This window comes from Haplochromis burtoni, unplaced genomic scaffold (genome assembly GCF_018398535.1).
Source record: "Haplochromis burtoni strain Fernald_Lab_line unplaced genomic scaffold, NCSU_Asbu1 Contig_5, whole genome shotgun sequence".
Lineage (NCBI taxonomy): Eukaryota > Metazoa > Chordata > Actinopteri > Cichliformes > Cichlidae > Haplochromis > Haplochromis burtoni.
In genome coordinates, this window is record NW_024582366.1 from 3,679,529 (window position 1) to 3,695,946 (window position 16,418).

At 38.5% G+C, this 16,418-nt stretch overlaps 1 protein-coding gene across 1 annotated transcript; it reads right to left on the reverse strand.

The window, feature by feature from the left end:
* Positions 1–1,401: 1,401 nt before the first annotated feature.
* Positions 1,402–15,206, reverse strand: nmur1a (neuromedin U receptor 1a). Its single transcript, XM_005920941.2, has 3 exons — positions 15,099–15,206; positions 4,971–5,909; positions 1,402–3,216 (listed from the first exon to the last, which is right to left on the reverse strand). The coding sequence occupies exons 2-3, from the start codon at positions 5,881–5,883 to the stop codon at positions 2,837–2,839; spliced, it is 1,293 nt and encodes a 430-aa protein (XP_005921003.1). The 5' UTR covers positions 5,884–5,909; positions 15,099–15,206; the 3' UTR covers positions 1,402–2,836.
* Positions 15,207–16,418: the final 1,212 nt, after the last annotated feature.

Sequence of the window (16,418 nt, forward strand, 5' to 3'; positions counted from 1 at the left end):
CAGCAGAACCAGGCTCAGGGAGGGGCGGGGCCATCTGCTGTGAGAGAGAAGTAAGACAGGAGGAAACTCATGTGCAATGTGTGGTAAAAAGTTTAACTGAAACTTGTATTTTCCATTTTTCTAAATGGTCCTTTTTGAGATAAGAAAGCGCACCCCTTTACAGTTTCCCTGTCGAGCTACGATGAATAGATGGAAACAAAAGGATCTAATTTCAGGAGGCGGACTGTGAAATTTGTTTCCTGCTGTTGTTCGCCCCCACTGGTTTAGTGTTGTCATGAAAAATGTCGAATCTGTTTATTGTAATTTTACCCTTTTGATTTAAAAAACAAAACAACTTTCATTACTTTCCCTGTTGTGCCACAGCAGGCTGTAAACTGGTAAGAAAGACAATCCGCTGTATTGCTCACACCATCTGTGACCATCAGCTGCATTTCTCACTCCTGCTGAGCTTTTGACTTGTCCGAGGTTTCATTCTAAAAATTTGCCTCAATTTAAACTTGTAAAAGCAAAAGCACACGCTGCCAAAATGTCAAAGCACTTACCCTATTATTTTCTACTTGCTACCCCACACTGCCGTCAGCTAGACATGTGGTGTTTTGTAAAGCAGCGCAACACTCAGCATCCCAGGAGCCTGCAGCACTTGCTAAAAGGGTCCTCTGTGGAAAACCAGTGACGTTAACATGCTGAAATCTGCAGCTTTTCTGAGTTATCTTCTAATGTAGACCTTTAGGTGCTTTGTTATGTGATATGTTGTTCTGGCACAGAAACAAAGTACTCAAAACTGTTTTTGGGGGGAGAATAAAATGGTAAGTGGCTGATTAATCGACATGAGGCCAATTTTCACTGAGAGTACCATGAGTACCATGACTTGAAAATCATTTAGCATGTTGACCCCATCATCTGCATGTCTGCAGATAAGATTGTTTTAGCTGTTGTCTTCGTAATGATGAGAATGTGGATCCTATAACATGTTATGTGTTTCTTGACCACAACACGTAGTCTCTTCTTTTCCTTGTTTCTGTTACACACAGGTGGCTGCCGGAAATAAAGTTAAAGTGAGGCGATTTGTTTTTTGGGTTTTTTTTGTCTTTTTCAGGGGTGGTGAGGCTGAAATAAGGACAATAACGTGAACTGTTGTGATGCATCATCACTCAGCTTGTCGCTATTGTTATGGAGTCCCTTTGCTAATAACAGGAACGACAGGAGAGTGTGGAAGTGGGACCTTAGCCGGTTGGTGAGAGAGTTTAGGTGAATTTTCACTACATGCTTGACCAATTAAGATATGAAGTCAAGCTTTGCCATTCCTACATTTCACAGTGGGGCTAATCACTGTGAAAGTAACATTTTATTCCTGATGCAAAACTAAACAAACAAATTCTAGACACAATTTAAAAATGGGTTTGAATGTGTATTTTTAACACATTTACAGCCAAGATTGAATATGTTTTGTTTTCAACACAATACTCCGAAAAAATCCACTCAAAAGGTTTGAGTGTAAATGTTACATCTTTTAGACTTTGAACGGCAACAGTGAGTAAAGAACATTTATATTACAACTCTAAGAAGTACACAAAGCATTAAAACACCAGTATAAGCAGTACACATACACATTTTTCAAATGCACATCAAGGTAGTTTGTGATGATAGAAATAACCAATAATTTGATATACATATTGTGTAGTTTACCTCTTACATCAAAATACATTAATATTTTACATTCAAAATTATATTCATAGTATTTTAACAAATAACAAATAAGTTCAACACAACTGGTCATTTTATTATTTTGTCTGCAAACTGTATGTCTAGATTACTCCTCAATGATATCATCATTTAAAGCATTTTCTACTGTACACACAAATATGGCTTCTTTCTGACTTTCACATTTATTGGTTCACATAGAAACAAGTCTGACCACTTGGCAGCCATCTTGGTCATGTCTATTGGCAGAAATTTTGGAGTTATGTTTAAGGCCCTGCTTAAATAAACTGTTTTTTCAGTGGCCTCCTGCCGTTATTATATAAAGAAACCTATAGATTTCAGGACTAGTTGAGTTCCACGCTTCTCTTTTGTAGTGCAAGTTGAGAATGCACCGATGTCATCATTTAAAAGTATGCTATAACCAGCTATCCTTCATTCTAAAATGCTGCTGCGAGAGTACTAGACAGGGACTAGAATGAGCACATATATATACTTTTTATTTGCTCCCTGTTAAATCCAGAATCTAATTTACAATCCTCCCCCTGACATGCAAGATCTTAAATAGTCAGGCTGATCTTAAAGACCTCACAGGATCATATCATCCAAATCGAGCACTTCACTGACAGACTGCAGGCTTACTTGTGGTTCCTAGGATAATCAGAAGTAGATTGGGAGGTTTATATTGTTAACTGGTAATTATGTAACAATGTGCTTTTTGGAGTAACAACAAAGTAATGTAACCACATGTACTGCAGTTCTTTTTTTTTGCAATGTATACTGTAGTAGTGACCTGTATTGAGAACTTTATAAACCGATGGGTGTGTACATTCATGGAACATATTTTATAGCTTGATCAGCATAAGCCTCCCCTCTTAAAAAAGTTTAGTGTTCATGTGGGGTGTGTGGTTTGCTGAGTTATGGGTTAAGTTTTCAAAACAGACAGTGGCCTGACAGCTTCAGCAGAGGAGTGCACTTTTTTTCTGCAACTCTTCCACTTAAGACTATTTTAGATATTTTGCTGATGCATCTGTGCAGACTGGATGTTGATGACAGCTGATGGATGCACTGGCTCAGAACAAGCAAGTCTCTCTTAATGTGTCCCCCATAACATGACATAAAATGTGTTTGTTTGTTTTTAACAAGAAAAACTGGTCTCATATTTCATTCTCACTTCTTCGTCTTCTGCCTCAACAACAGCAGCTCCGTTGCTGAGCGCCGCGTCACTCAGGGTACTGCGGAGCGTCACCCGGGTGACACTGAGCGAATGTTTTCTGGGAGTGATGGGATGTGGCCGATGGCACATGACCTCCTTGAACATTTCTCTAAAGCGTGTTGACATGAGGTTGTACAAGATCGGGTTGACTGCTGAGCTGAGATAGAAAAACACTCCGGAGGTGATGTGCACATACTGGAAGATTTCCAAGTGGGTGTCAGTCCAGTCACTGATGAAACTCCACATTAGCCGGTCAGTGTGAAATGGAGCCCAGCAGATTCCAAAAACCACAACCAAGACAACTGAAAAACAGCACGAGAGAGACAAGAACACAATGAGAGGGGATGTTTCAACGTGTTTTCCTCATGCTTAACCGATGCAATATATGAGTATTTAAACCTTGATTTAGGTACCTGTGTTCATTTTTAGCCCTTTCCCAGCCAAATAACAGTCATCACTTCAAAGAACATCTCATACAAAAGACAACAAGACAACAAGAATTTTTCAAAATGCCAGACCACATTTTCCTCATCTCTAATTGTTGTTTGAACTTTAATTGTGCATTCTAATTAGTTGAGACATTATTCTGTCTGGCAGACTTGTCGACTGGATTATTGTGGCTGAAAATTACAACTAATAAAAAATGAAGTGAAAAAAAAGATTTTTTTGTGTTACTTTGAAGCTAATTTCAGTTTTCTTGTGTCTTAACAGACTAACCGGCAGAGTACAAGTTTTTTTGAGGCATTTACATTTCCAAGGAAATTTATTCACCAAACTTGAGGATTGATTTTTATTTTAACAGAACCTGTCACATCGTTGAATAAAAAGATGTTTAAAAAAAGTGGCAATATTGTAGATGCTGAAGAAAAATATGAGACACACTAATGAAAGAGGACGTAAGTTGAAAAGAGAACAGTTACCAGAAAAAAATCTTCTGCTTTGTTTTGGCCCAACTTTTCAAAGGTCGGTTAAACTGTATCCAGAACATTCCCAGGGATTTATATCATCTCCTCAAGTGAATTCAGTGAAAATACTTCTTTTAGTGCTGCCATGTTCAGAAAAACACTCTGTTATTCCAAAGGTGTCTTGTACAGTGTGCACATCTCACCTTTGCAAAGACAATGAATGAACATGAACACTTCCTGAATTTGGTTCAGTCTGTGTGAGTGTACTCTAAGAGGTGAAACGGTAACTTCACATAGTTATGATCTGTTCTGAATTTTACAAAGCATATAAGATGTACATTGAGAAGAAGCTGCTAATTAAAAATAAACTGACAGAACTAGCTTGTTGTATTTGGCTTGAACTATCTAGAATATTGTTTGCTTGAAAAAACAAGAAGCACACTGATGTTCATAATCACACAGTTCGACAGGTTTTTTTGCAGGCTCTGACTGCAAGTCCCCTGCTGGGTATCAAAAGCTGGAGCTGTTTCTGTTGCTTTCATCAAAAGCATTCAGTGACTTTTCTTGACAGTTGGGCACGAACTGCCTACCTTTCTGTGAGCTCCTTTGATCTCTTCCTTTCAGGCATATTGATGAAAATCTTCCAAGAATACTATGACCTTTTCAAAGTCACAACGCTTCGATATTTTGCACTTTGTTGAAGGAATATGACCTGAGAGGAGGATGACAATGACCCTAGAGGTCTTACTATCATGCAACCGAACGCTGCTTTGAAATAGAGGTCAATAAATTATTTATGTCACATCTGAGAAAGATTGGCAATTTAACTTCACCTTCACCACTGAGTGATGCAAAAGCACACGTGAGCCATGACAAACCCTTTCAAAGCTATGTTTCTGATAGAATATAACAAAGTGACACTTGAGTTAACCCTTTCTTCTTGTTTTCCTTATTAAAACATTTTTTTTATTGATTTATATCAGACTACAGACTTACTATCCATATGGGATGGGATTATGTGATCACACCAGCAGTGTCCCTAAAGGTAAAGTTAACTAACTCTAACTAAGCACTCAATTCTGCACAAACTACATAACAAGACTGTGAACTAGAAGGTAAAAATTGGCACATTAGCAGATCCATATACTTACACAACATTTTAGTGACTTGCCGGCGACGTGCCTTCTGCTGCTGTGTGCGGATGTTACAGCAGCTATCTTGTCCGAAACCAGATTTTGGCTCCAGTTCCTGGTGCATCTTTTCACGCTTTAGCTGCAGCCCAATGAGCATGTAAAGAACACTGATTGTGAGCATGGGCAGAATAAAAAACAGCAAGGTGGTCATCTGGATTGTCAGGTTGTACATCCAGCGTGGTTTCACTAATGTGCACATGGCTGAGTCGGGAATCTCCACATTTATGGTTCCAGCAGGGTCTGTGGAACAACTGTGCAAGAAGACAATCCCATGCAGGCTTGTATTGGGCACAGCACACAAAACTGATACACCCCAAACAGTGAGAATGACTCTCTTAGCATGAGTACGTGTCACATAATACTTTGCTCGCAGAGGGTGGACCACGGCGATGTAACGCTCTATGCTCAGTGCCGTCACGTTTAGGATGGATGCCAAGCAGACCGTCTCAAATAAGAAGGTCTTAAAGTAGCAACCTCCCGTTCCCAGAAGAAAGGGGTAGTTCTGCCACAGCTCATACAGCTCTAATGGCATGCCAAGTAGTAGCACTAACAGGTCTGACACGGCCAAGCTGAACAAGTAGTAGTTTGTTGGTGTCCACATGACTTTGTTGCGTGCAATGACGGTGCACGTCAGCACATTCCCCACAACGCCTACCAGGAAGATGATCAGATACATCAGGCAGATGGGGAGGAACACAGGTGATCGACGAGGACCCAGATATTTTTCCAGGTACCCCTCCTCTGTCAGATGTGTGAGATTATGAAAGGTCCCATTCACGGCATGAGTAATATTGGTGCACGCTTCTCCTTTAGGACAAAGCCACTCTTCGTTTTCAGTTATTAAATCAAATGAACAGTTGAAAGCTGACATCCTGCCAACTTAGCCGAGCTCACTGGCTGGAAAAAAGTAGAGGAAACCGTTATTAGCATCAATCCAGTTGAACACACAGTAGACAACACTGAATAGTGAGGATAAATAATGAGTTTCAAAATAAGTAAGGAAAGAATCAAGAACTGCGTGATAATTATTAAACTAAGAGTATTTCCTACCTGAACCCTGAACGCAGGACTATATAGCAGATAAAGAAAGTGTTACTTCTGGCACTTACCATATCACTTAATTGTCAGGTAATGTTCATCTATATGTATATGAGAATCATTACAGCACTGTGCAAAAGCTTTGAGCCACCTCCATTTCTTTATGTCTAACCACCAAGGAGTTTTCCTTTTCATGTTTGCACCTGTTTCAGGAAATAACCTCATGTTGCAAAAAAAAGAAAGAAAAGAAAATAAGAAAATATAAAGAAATCAGAGGCTGTGCAACAGATTATGAATTGATTACTGGATTCCTCATGTATTTGTATAGCAAGTATTATTTTTGCAAACGATTCCCTTATCAATTCCAGTCGCAGCGAATGATGTCACCACGCTCAAAAGTTTGGTACTTTACGAGAACGGATGACAACAGGGAACTTGCAATACTTGAAAAGTAGATATTTCATTTAAGGGAGGAAACACTACGAATATGCAAAAGCATTTGCTCACAAAACACACAATCACCTTAAATGAATGTCGTGTTTTTAATTCCGCTCCTTATTACAAAACCTGCCATTACTGTGCATTTAGGTGACCATGATGAGAGAGACAGAGTCTGGCTGGCTCAGATGTTGGCAGTTCTCACTGCAGTCTACCATTAGCGTCTCCTTTCAGACAAATGTCACCGAGCAGTGACTGAGTTTGTGGTCAAAGGCTTGCACCCATTTGCCACAGCAGATGCCCCGATTTTCGGTAAGTGAATGTGTTTAATTGTAGGCAGGGACATTACTGGATATTCTTGTGTAATTGCTACAGAATAATTTATGTTATACTTTGTTATTGCTACAGAAGAATATTTATTTTATTATTTTACATTTACAATTTTTCTCCCTGGGGGACCCTGTGACACCCCATTGAAGAGCCGTAGGCTGGATCTCTTAAGATCTCACTGTTGGGTTTTTAAGGCCATGTTACTCCTAAATTTCTATCTTGTTCAAAGAGAAGATATAAAACAAAGTTCCAAGCTAATCGACCTTAGTGTTCTCCTTTTTTAAAAATAAGAATCAATAAGAGAATCGATAAAGAATCGAATCATTAAACAGAATCGAAAATGGAATTGGAATCGTGAAAATCTTATCAATACCCATCCCTAGCAATTATAACCAAAAGATATTGAGTAATTAGTAGTTCAATTTACTTTAAGCAAATGATTCCTCATCTTGATTAGCTTAAAATTATCAATTAACCATTATTAACCTTTATACCCTAAAGTGTTTATTTTAACCTTTTTGAATCTGTCTCTCTCTTTCCTTCTCTTTCCCCAACCGGTGGCAGCAGATGGCCCCGCCCCTCCCTGAGCCTGTTTCTGACGGAGCTTTCTTCCTGTTAAAAGGGAGTTTTTCCTTCTCACTGTGACCAAAGGGCTTGCTCACAGGGGGTCATAATAACAATCTGTATGTATTATTGTGGGTCTTTACCTTACAATTTAAAGCATCTTGAGGCGACTGTTGTTGTGATTTGGTGCTGTGTAAATAAGATTTAATTGAACTGAATTTTAGTGAGATTGGACTGTTGAACTCACCTTCAATGTGGCCAAAGAGACTTTTGTCACTGACTGATGTACGTGCAGTTATCTATCTGCACTTTTTATTTCTCCAATTATTATTCAAGACAGGAATATTTAACATCAACCATGAAAGCAGAATGTGCCTTTCCACACAACTCCGTGGTCAAATATTTCAGCTGACATTCACACTGGTTTGCCAACTAAAAACTATAATGATGAAAAAATGAGTGATTTTTCACTGGCTGCTCAGTATGGTGTATCACACTAACAAACGAGGTAGAGTAGATAAATTACTGATGAGTTAATAAGTAATGAGTGAGTCATTATACATCTCTGTCACAACACATTTGTCATGACATCTAAATTAGATCCTTTTTAACAACCTTTTGTCCATCTTTCTACATCTTTCCCCACCAGTTCTCTCAATTTTAATTACATCAGTTGTTACTGTTGTTTTTACTTAACTTCTGAGTGGTTGAATAAGCTGAAATTGCTGTTTCCTGCACATATAGATCTTTAAAAGCTTTAAGATGTGTGATGATGTTCTGGAAACTAATGTGAAAGGTAACATCCTCAGTCACACTGTTTTGTTGACATCAAACACAGGTCTGTGAAATACAGTCAAGCACAAATTCTTCTGTGAGAGATGTTTGAAAGAGGGACCAACAGACACTAAATCTGTATTTTTGAGGAAGCGACTGTTTCCAGTCTATATTTTGTTGCTATCACATTTTTTTTCAGTAAAATAACAGATTTTTCAGACACTTGTTCTTATTCCTTTTGTTATTTGTTTTTCAGATCCGTGATGTTGCTGTTTTGGCTTGCTCTAACCACTCTGCCCGCTCAGAGACTTTCTCAGCTGCAGCTCCATCGATAATGCTCTGTTAAGCATCCACTCAGCCAAGAACCAAAAAGGAAAAAAGACAAAATTAGTGGATTTTTTTGTTAAGGAGCTGAATATTTTTCTTTTTTCCAATTTGCTGCTACAGTTATTTGCAAATATTACTTGAACTGGCAAAGGATTCAGGCTGCATTTAGCAACACTTGCAGTATAAAGTAATTGCTAGTTTGTGACTTTTCATGGGATTTATTGACATTCAGAAAAAAACTATTACAAGCACAATTTATTAGTCTATTTATCATTTCTTTAGAGTTATTTCACCTGCACAGGCTGACACATCTACACTTGGAGGCAGGAGGAGCCTGCAATACAATACGTGTCCAATCTGGCATTCTTCTGTTTTCCATTCCCTCGGCCATTTGATGTCAGGTGGGTGGAAAAGACGAGGATTAGTGAAAGTGGTGGGATACAGTTCTCTCTTTGAATATCCACATAATGGTAAATGATGAATGACACTAGTTTATTTTGTTAGTGGGGAGCTATTTAACATTGACTGTACCGTATGTCATTGGCACACATCAAACGGAACATGTCTAATGTTGAGACGGTGACATTTTATTGACTTTTAAAAGCTGTATGCTAATTTATGAATTCGATGCCAGTAACAAAATTCAAAAAAGTTGTGACAGGGGCAAAAAAAGAAAAAAATAGAGTCGACCAAAGCTGGAGTTCACCTCATTCGATCGTCTTCAAACTTCAAACAATATGTCAGGCCTTGCAGAATACCTAGGTAGTTCAGTGTTAGCGCCTAAGGTCAAAGTTGACATTGAAAAAAAATTCAGAGAAACCATATTGAGTAATATATCACATAAAAGGGCACGGAGAGAGCTGTACAACACACTTATTTATTAATATGGCATCACAAAGATAGCTTAAAAGACTGAGTTTGTGATGGGTGTATTCACACTGAGTGACAGAAAAGGAAGTAAACTTCTTTTCTAATTTTCAGGGTATTTGTTACTCGCCCTTTGTGGTAATTTGTTATTTTCTGGTGGATAAACAGTTAAATATTTCCAAAGACACTATAATAGCTCTGGTATTAGCTAAAGCACCTGGTGTAGCAGCTAAATTTAAATTTCTGAGAAGTCGGTAAGATCTAATACTCCAAGTCGATGGTGTTAATGAAAGGAAATGGTTTCTTTCCCAGATTCATAAAACTTTAGTGGAAAACACCACAAGGAGTCTATTCAACAATTACATGTGATGGAGGAGCCCCTATACCTCTAGCAGAGTTTCTGTGCAGTGCATTGCACTAAGTATTATGTACTTTACTTGGTGATTAAAACCTTCTGGGATATGTGGACAGAAAATGTGCTGAGTGATCTGGCATGTTTTCTGCATACTACTGCACTGGGCACATCTAATGCATTACAATGAATTATATACCACAAACTATTCCCCTGCAACTGCAGAGTGTACTAGCTTGCCATAAATTAGATGTAGTGTCATAAGTATTTCCATGTTCTAGTCCCTGATGTCCAAGTTAATTCTATTTTATTGGAAGAAAAATGCAAAAGGATTTGACTATATTTGCATTTTTAGAGAGAAGCTTGGATATAATGACACAGAATATGTTGATTCTCATTCTATTCCAAGAAATAACACAGTGTACGCAGTGCAATGAATAACAAATACATCCTGCATCCATACAAGTTTGGATACAAAACTGAGAATAGATCTGGTGCTTATACAGTGGGGCAAAAAAGTATTTAGTCAGCCACCGATTGTGCAAGTTCCCCCACCTAAAATGATGACAGAGGTCAGTAATTTGCACCAGAGGTACACTTCAACTGTGAGAGACAGAATGTGGAAAAAAAATCCATGAATCCACATGGTAGGATTTGTAAAGAATTTATTCGTAAATCAGGGTGGAAAATAAGTATTTGGTCAATAACAAAAATACAACTCAATACTTTGTAACATAACCTTCGTTGGTAATAACAGAGGTCAAACGTTTACTATAGGTCTTTACCAGGTTTGCACACACAGTAGCTGGTATTTTGGCCCATTCCTCCATGCAGATCTTCTCGAGAGCAGTGATGTTTTGGGGCTGTCGCCGAGCAACACGGACTTTCAACTCCCGCCACAGATTTTCTATGGGGTTGAGGTCTGGAGACTGGCTAGGCCACTCCAGGACTTTCAAATGCTTCTTACGGAGCCACTCCTTTGTTGCCCGGGCGGTGTGTTTTGGATCATTGTCATGTTGGAAGACCCAGCCTCGTTTCATCTTCAAAGTTCTCACTGATGGAAGGAGGTTTTGGCTCAAAATCTCACGATACATGGCCCCATTCATTCTGTCCTTAACACGGATCAGTCGTCCTGTCCCCTTGGCAGAAAAACAGCCCCATAGCATGATGTTTCCACCCCCATGCTTCACAGTAGGTATGGTGTTCTTGGGATGCAACTCAGTATTCTTCTTCCTCCAAACACGACGAGTTGAGTTTATACCAAAAAGTTCTACTTTGGTTTCATCTGACCACATGACATTCTCCCAATCCTCTGCTGTATCATCCATGTGCTCTCTGGCAAACTTCAGACGGGCCTGGACATGCACTGGCTTCAGCAGCGGAACACGTCTGGCACTGCGGGATTTGATTCCCTGCCGTTGTAGTGTGTTACTGATGGTGACCTTTGTTACTTTGGTCCCAGCTCTCTGCAGGTCATTCACCAGGTCCCCCCGTGTGGTTCTGGGATCTTTGCTCACCGTTCTCATGATCATTTTGACCCCACGGGATGAGATCTTGCGTGGAGCCCCAGATCGAGGGAGATTATCAGTGGTCTTGTATGTCTTCCATTTTCTGATGATTGCTCCCACAGTTGATTTTTTTCACACCAAGCTGCTTGCCTATTGTAGATTCACTCTTCCCAGTCTGGTGCAGGTCTACAATACTTTTCCTGGTGTCCTTCGAAAGCTCTTTGGTCTTGGCCATGGCGGAGTTTGGAGTCTGACTGTTTGAGGCTGTGGACAGGTGTCTTTTATACAGATGATGAGTTCAAACAGGTGCCATTCATACAGGTAACGAGTGGGGGACAGAAAAGCTTCTTACAGAAGACGTTACAGGTCTGTGAGAGCCAGAGATTTTCCTTGTTTGAGGTGACCAAATACTTATTTTCCACCCTGATTTACGAATAAATTCTTTACAAATCCTACCATGTGGATTCATGGATTTTTTTTTCACATTCTGTCTCTCACAGTTGAAGTGTACCTCTGGTGCAAATTACTGACCTCTGTCATCATTTTAGGTGGGGGAACTTGCACAATCGGTGGCTGACTAAATACTTTTTTTCCCCACTGTAGCTGTCTGTCTAGGAATTTTACAAGTTATATATTTGAGAGATTCCGATCGTATTACCATCTTGCCAATTCATTTTTGTGTGATATACTGTTCCATCTCTCCATTTTCTTCCATTAAACCAATTCAAGATCGGGACACGCTGGACCCTATCTCAGTTGTCATAAGGTGGCGGTACACTCTGTATACAGTGTTACAGTTTCAAGTGACCTGCCCAGTGGCTATGGATGCAAATCAGCATCTTGTAGGCCTATTTTCAGATGTGTTATTATAGGAAGAAAGAAAAAATTACACTACATAGTTACATAAAAGTGTATTGATTCGGTTATTTGACCAAATATAACACAGCTGGAGTACAAATTAGTTTAAAAATTGTTTAGAAAGGGTTCACATATGCTTTTGACATCAAGTATTATTACCCTCAGTTGTATATATTCTACTTTCATTGCACACTATGCTTTTTATATCCATGAAACAATAAGTTTCACTTCACCAAGCCTTAAAGACAAAAAAGCATGGATGACCTGTAATGTTCTAATTCTAAAATTAGAATAAACTAAAGTGTTTCAGCCCTAAAAAAGTGAGAGGCAGGATAACAAGGTACTCTGGATGTTGTTACCTTGGCCAACCTTTGATGCATTGGCCTGTATGTCTCACATATAAAATTAGGCCCTATGATTGTTTTCTTTCACATTGTGCAAAATTGTCATCAGTATTTCATCAATTATTGTATCTTGAATATTATAATATTAGAATTTCATATTGTATCTGATATATAGTAACATTACTCCCAGAAAGGTCTGCGGGAAAACTATTGGCATAAACTAGACAAAGACAATTCTAGCACCCTCTTTTGGATCACTTTCTGGACTTCCAGCAACCTCCCGGCACCGTCTCTTGGCCCGTGTGACTGATGGCTCATAGTAACTATGGCTACCACAAGATGCTCTGCACCACGCAAAATTGTCCATTATTAAAATATAGCCATTTTAAACTTGCACTAATTTTAAAATTATTCATTATTAAACTCTGGCTGTCTTCCACAGTCTGCCCCACCTGGGCACGGCCAATGGCCTGAGCCTGGTTCTCTTACTCTTACTTGCTTATAGGGGTCATTTGATTATTTGGGTTTTCTCTGTATTACCGTAGGGTCTTTACCTTACATCATAAAGCACCTTGAGGCAACAATTGAGCCAATCAATAAAAAAATATTTATAATTTCAGACACATTTGTTTTGTCTCTAAGTCTCTATAGACAATTTCTTTTTATTACATTTTTTTTTACACCTTAAAGGTCTACATTTAAAACAACCTACCACTTCAGATAAAAAGGAAATATTTTTACCTTTACTACTCATCAATAGGTACAGTAGCTTTGCTGGATATAAGAACAGTGATTGTGAGTTTACTGAGATCTAAAGGTAAGAATTCATAGACAAGGATGAAAAGGAACAAAGTTTGTGGTTTGATTGCAGATGTAGGACCTTGGAGTAACATTAGTTTCTGTCTCTTTGACTGAATATCTGCCTGGCAGCTGCAAAACATGAACCCACTTGACATTGCTATGTATAAAACTTGCAAATGGACTGATTTATTTAGTTTGGTGCCAGAACAGAATACCACATCGTTCTGGCTGACATAACACCTGCGTGTACACTGCCGTGAACTGTAGTTTTTTTTTTAACCTGTCCTGTCGGGCAGCTTTAGCAGGCACAATCATGATCTGAATGCCCCGTTGTGCCAGACACATTTGTTTTGTGTCTAAGTCTCTATAGACAATTTCTTTTTATTACATTTTTTTAAATTATTCAGACAAATGTATCTACTGCGTGACAATGCCAGACCTCAAGGCGGGTAGAAGAAACTTTTTAATTCAGTTTAATGGAATTAAGTTTCAATTCAATCTGTCACAGCCCTGAAATGTATCAAATTAAACTGATGTGCATTAAACTGAATTAAACAATAGATAATACAATATAGTTTATACAAGCCTGAACTGTTTTAAACAGAGTTGCATTAAAGGAATTCAACTTTACAGAAGATGCTAAATAGGTGTAGAAAGCAATGATGAACTATGGAAGTAACATGTATTGCCCTAAAATGAGTAAGAATCGCTTTCTGAAAGATTGTATATTTGATCACATGTTGGCCACTTATAGAAATCACTGAGGAAAATGGAAAAGCATCCTTTTTTGAATGTTAATTGGTCATTGTTTGAGGCCAGTGAGCAATGCAATCAATTATCTAGTCTGCAGCTGTTAACACAACACCACAATCCATATGTTACCCAGAAGCTTTTTCCAGTTGTCAGAGCTTTTGTCCCTGAAGTAGAGACCATACTTTTCACTTTTCTGCTATGATTTAATAAATAATCAAAATCGTGAGTCCGAATCATGTCAGTGGACAAAAATAACCTGTTTCAGCAAAGTCTCCATGACACCATCTCTTATGAAAGTCAAAAATGTCATATCTTGATGGGTTGGAGTGTTTTTTCACAAGCTTTAAAACTGCATGAAGTCAGTACAGGATTGCAGGAATTATACAAATGCCAAACAGGGAACTTTAATGTCTGACTATAAGTCAGACTTTAATAACAGTGCACACTTTTCAATTCATTTGGGGGCACTGAGAACACAGACAAAAAAAGAGAACACAGAACATATCTCCCTTTTCTGTATTTTTTTCTGTATCTTGCAATATTCATGATTTATTTTTATACCTCACTGCTTTTATCATTTTTGACTCATCACATTTTCATTCATTCAACACGTTCTTTGTTCTAAACAAGTCAAATCATGTAATAGTCTGTAATGGAGTTAATGCCACAAGAAAAAGACCTGCGAGTGTTTGAACCTCATTCATCTACTTTACAATATGTAAAGACGTAATAACTGATTGATTGGTAAATTAACAGCTGATGCACCAAGATACAAAAAAGCCAGAAATGCATTGTTTTGGATTCAATAAAAACTTGTATGTGACACTTGTAAAAGAACTTATGAGCTGAAAGAAATCGAATCTCTTCCTTTTCAAGTAAATATTGACTTGATCACATGTAGAATTAAGAGAGAGATCTGCAATCCTCAGTAAAGCGCTGTTACTGTGTAAACAAAGGTAATTACAAAGTAGTAGTTTAATGAACTGGTTGATTAAACAATGACACCCGAGATTTATTTTAGTCTGAACGATGAAGTGCCTCCTATATCAGATAGTGAATAAAAATTACAGTGATTTACTGCAGCTCTGCACTGGAGCATCTCTAGCTTTTTACTGGATATAAATGCTCTTACCTCCAGTGTGTCCCTGTGTTGTTATTCCTTTGCGTAAACTCAGGTTGAAGCCTTAAGTCTGAACAATGTGCGGCTCTTTCACTCCACTCTCCTCCTGGTCTGTCGCACTCTCCTCCAGCCTCACTTGCAGTTACACACATACAAACATATTGCGCGCACACACATGCTCTCCCCTTTTCTGTCATCCTTCCTGCACGTCAGACTCTCAGACATGAATGTTCAAACACAGGCAGACATTTAAAACAACATTTATAGTTCTTTCCATTGCAAACACTTAAATTCGAATGACTATGATGATATTAAAGTAGGAATACGAGCTGCGCTCCCTTCACTCAGAACCCCCTTGAGGTTGAGGATAAAAACCCTTGCAGATACTCAGCTTTCAGTTTTAATTCAGTAGACTGTAAAACATACTTTCACACAATTCCATGTGTAGCTGGTAATTTTCCTTAAACCTCGTTGTTAGAGTGGCGTAGCAGTGGTTTTTAAAGAGAAGGTATCAGTCGGAAATTAGTTAGCTTTTGTTCATCTCCTCCACAGCTTGGTGGACATATTAATATGTGACTATACAGGTTGCCTACACTAAGCTGTTTTTGTATGTTTGAAGTGTATTCCTCATCTTCAGTTTTTGCAAACACAGTTTTATGGATAAATATTTATGCAAAATTAATGTACAAGGCCCAAACTGACTGTATTACCTGAATTTGGCTTCTAGTCACTTTGTCTTCTAATGCTGATTAGAACCACGTCTAACGAGCCAAACATAGCTCTCTCAAAGTCCTGTGTTGCCTGGTTACACATTGTATATATTGCAATTTCACTATGGACCTGCAGACCTGCACAGAAAACAAATAACAACTTTTGTTTTAAACAGACACATTTTTCATGTCTCCCAAGAATTCAGGCACCAATCAGCGGTCTTCAGATAAAGAGCCCGCAGTATCCCCAAAGACGACACAACAGGAGATGAGCGTGATCAGAAGCATGCTTCTTGTTTTCTTTGACGTTCCCAGTGGTGCTGAGTGAAACTGTCTCCCAGGGTCAGACTGTCAATGTAGAGTTATAACATAATCTTGTTGAGGTGTCTGAGGGAGAACATTCCCTCACTGACAACTTGAACTGTGGTTCACCCCAATACATTCTATTTGTTTATTGTTGTTTTTATCTTGAGAAAAAGTCAAGCTGAATTTCATTGTACACCTTATGATGACAATAACTCTTCATTCAATCCATCGAAATCTTTTTGTTTTTTCTTCACACTAAAACAAGCGTAGTTACCATCTGGCATAATTGCCATGTTTCTGCTGCAAAGTGAATATT

Excerpts from the sequence above, each read along its gene's own strand:
- nmur1a (XM_005920941.2), bottom strand. The coding sequence starts at position 5,883 with ATGTCAGCTTTCAACTGTTCATTTGATTTAATAACTGAAAACGAAGAG. Across the intron at positions 3,217-4,970 it reads GCAAGTCACTAAAATGTTGT|TTGTCTTGGTTGTGGTTTTT; the intron begins GTAAGTATATGG and ends GCTGTTTTTCAG.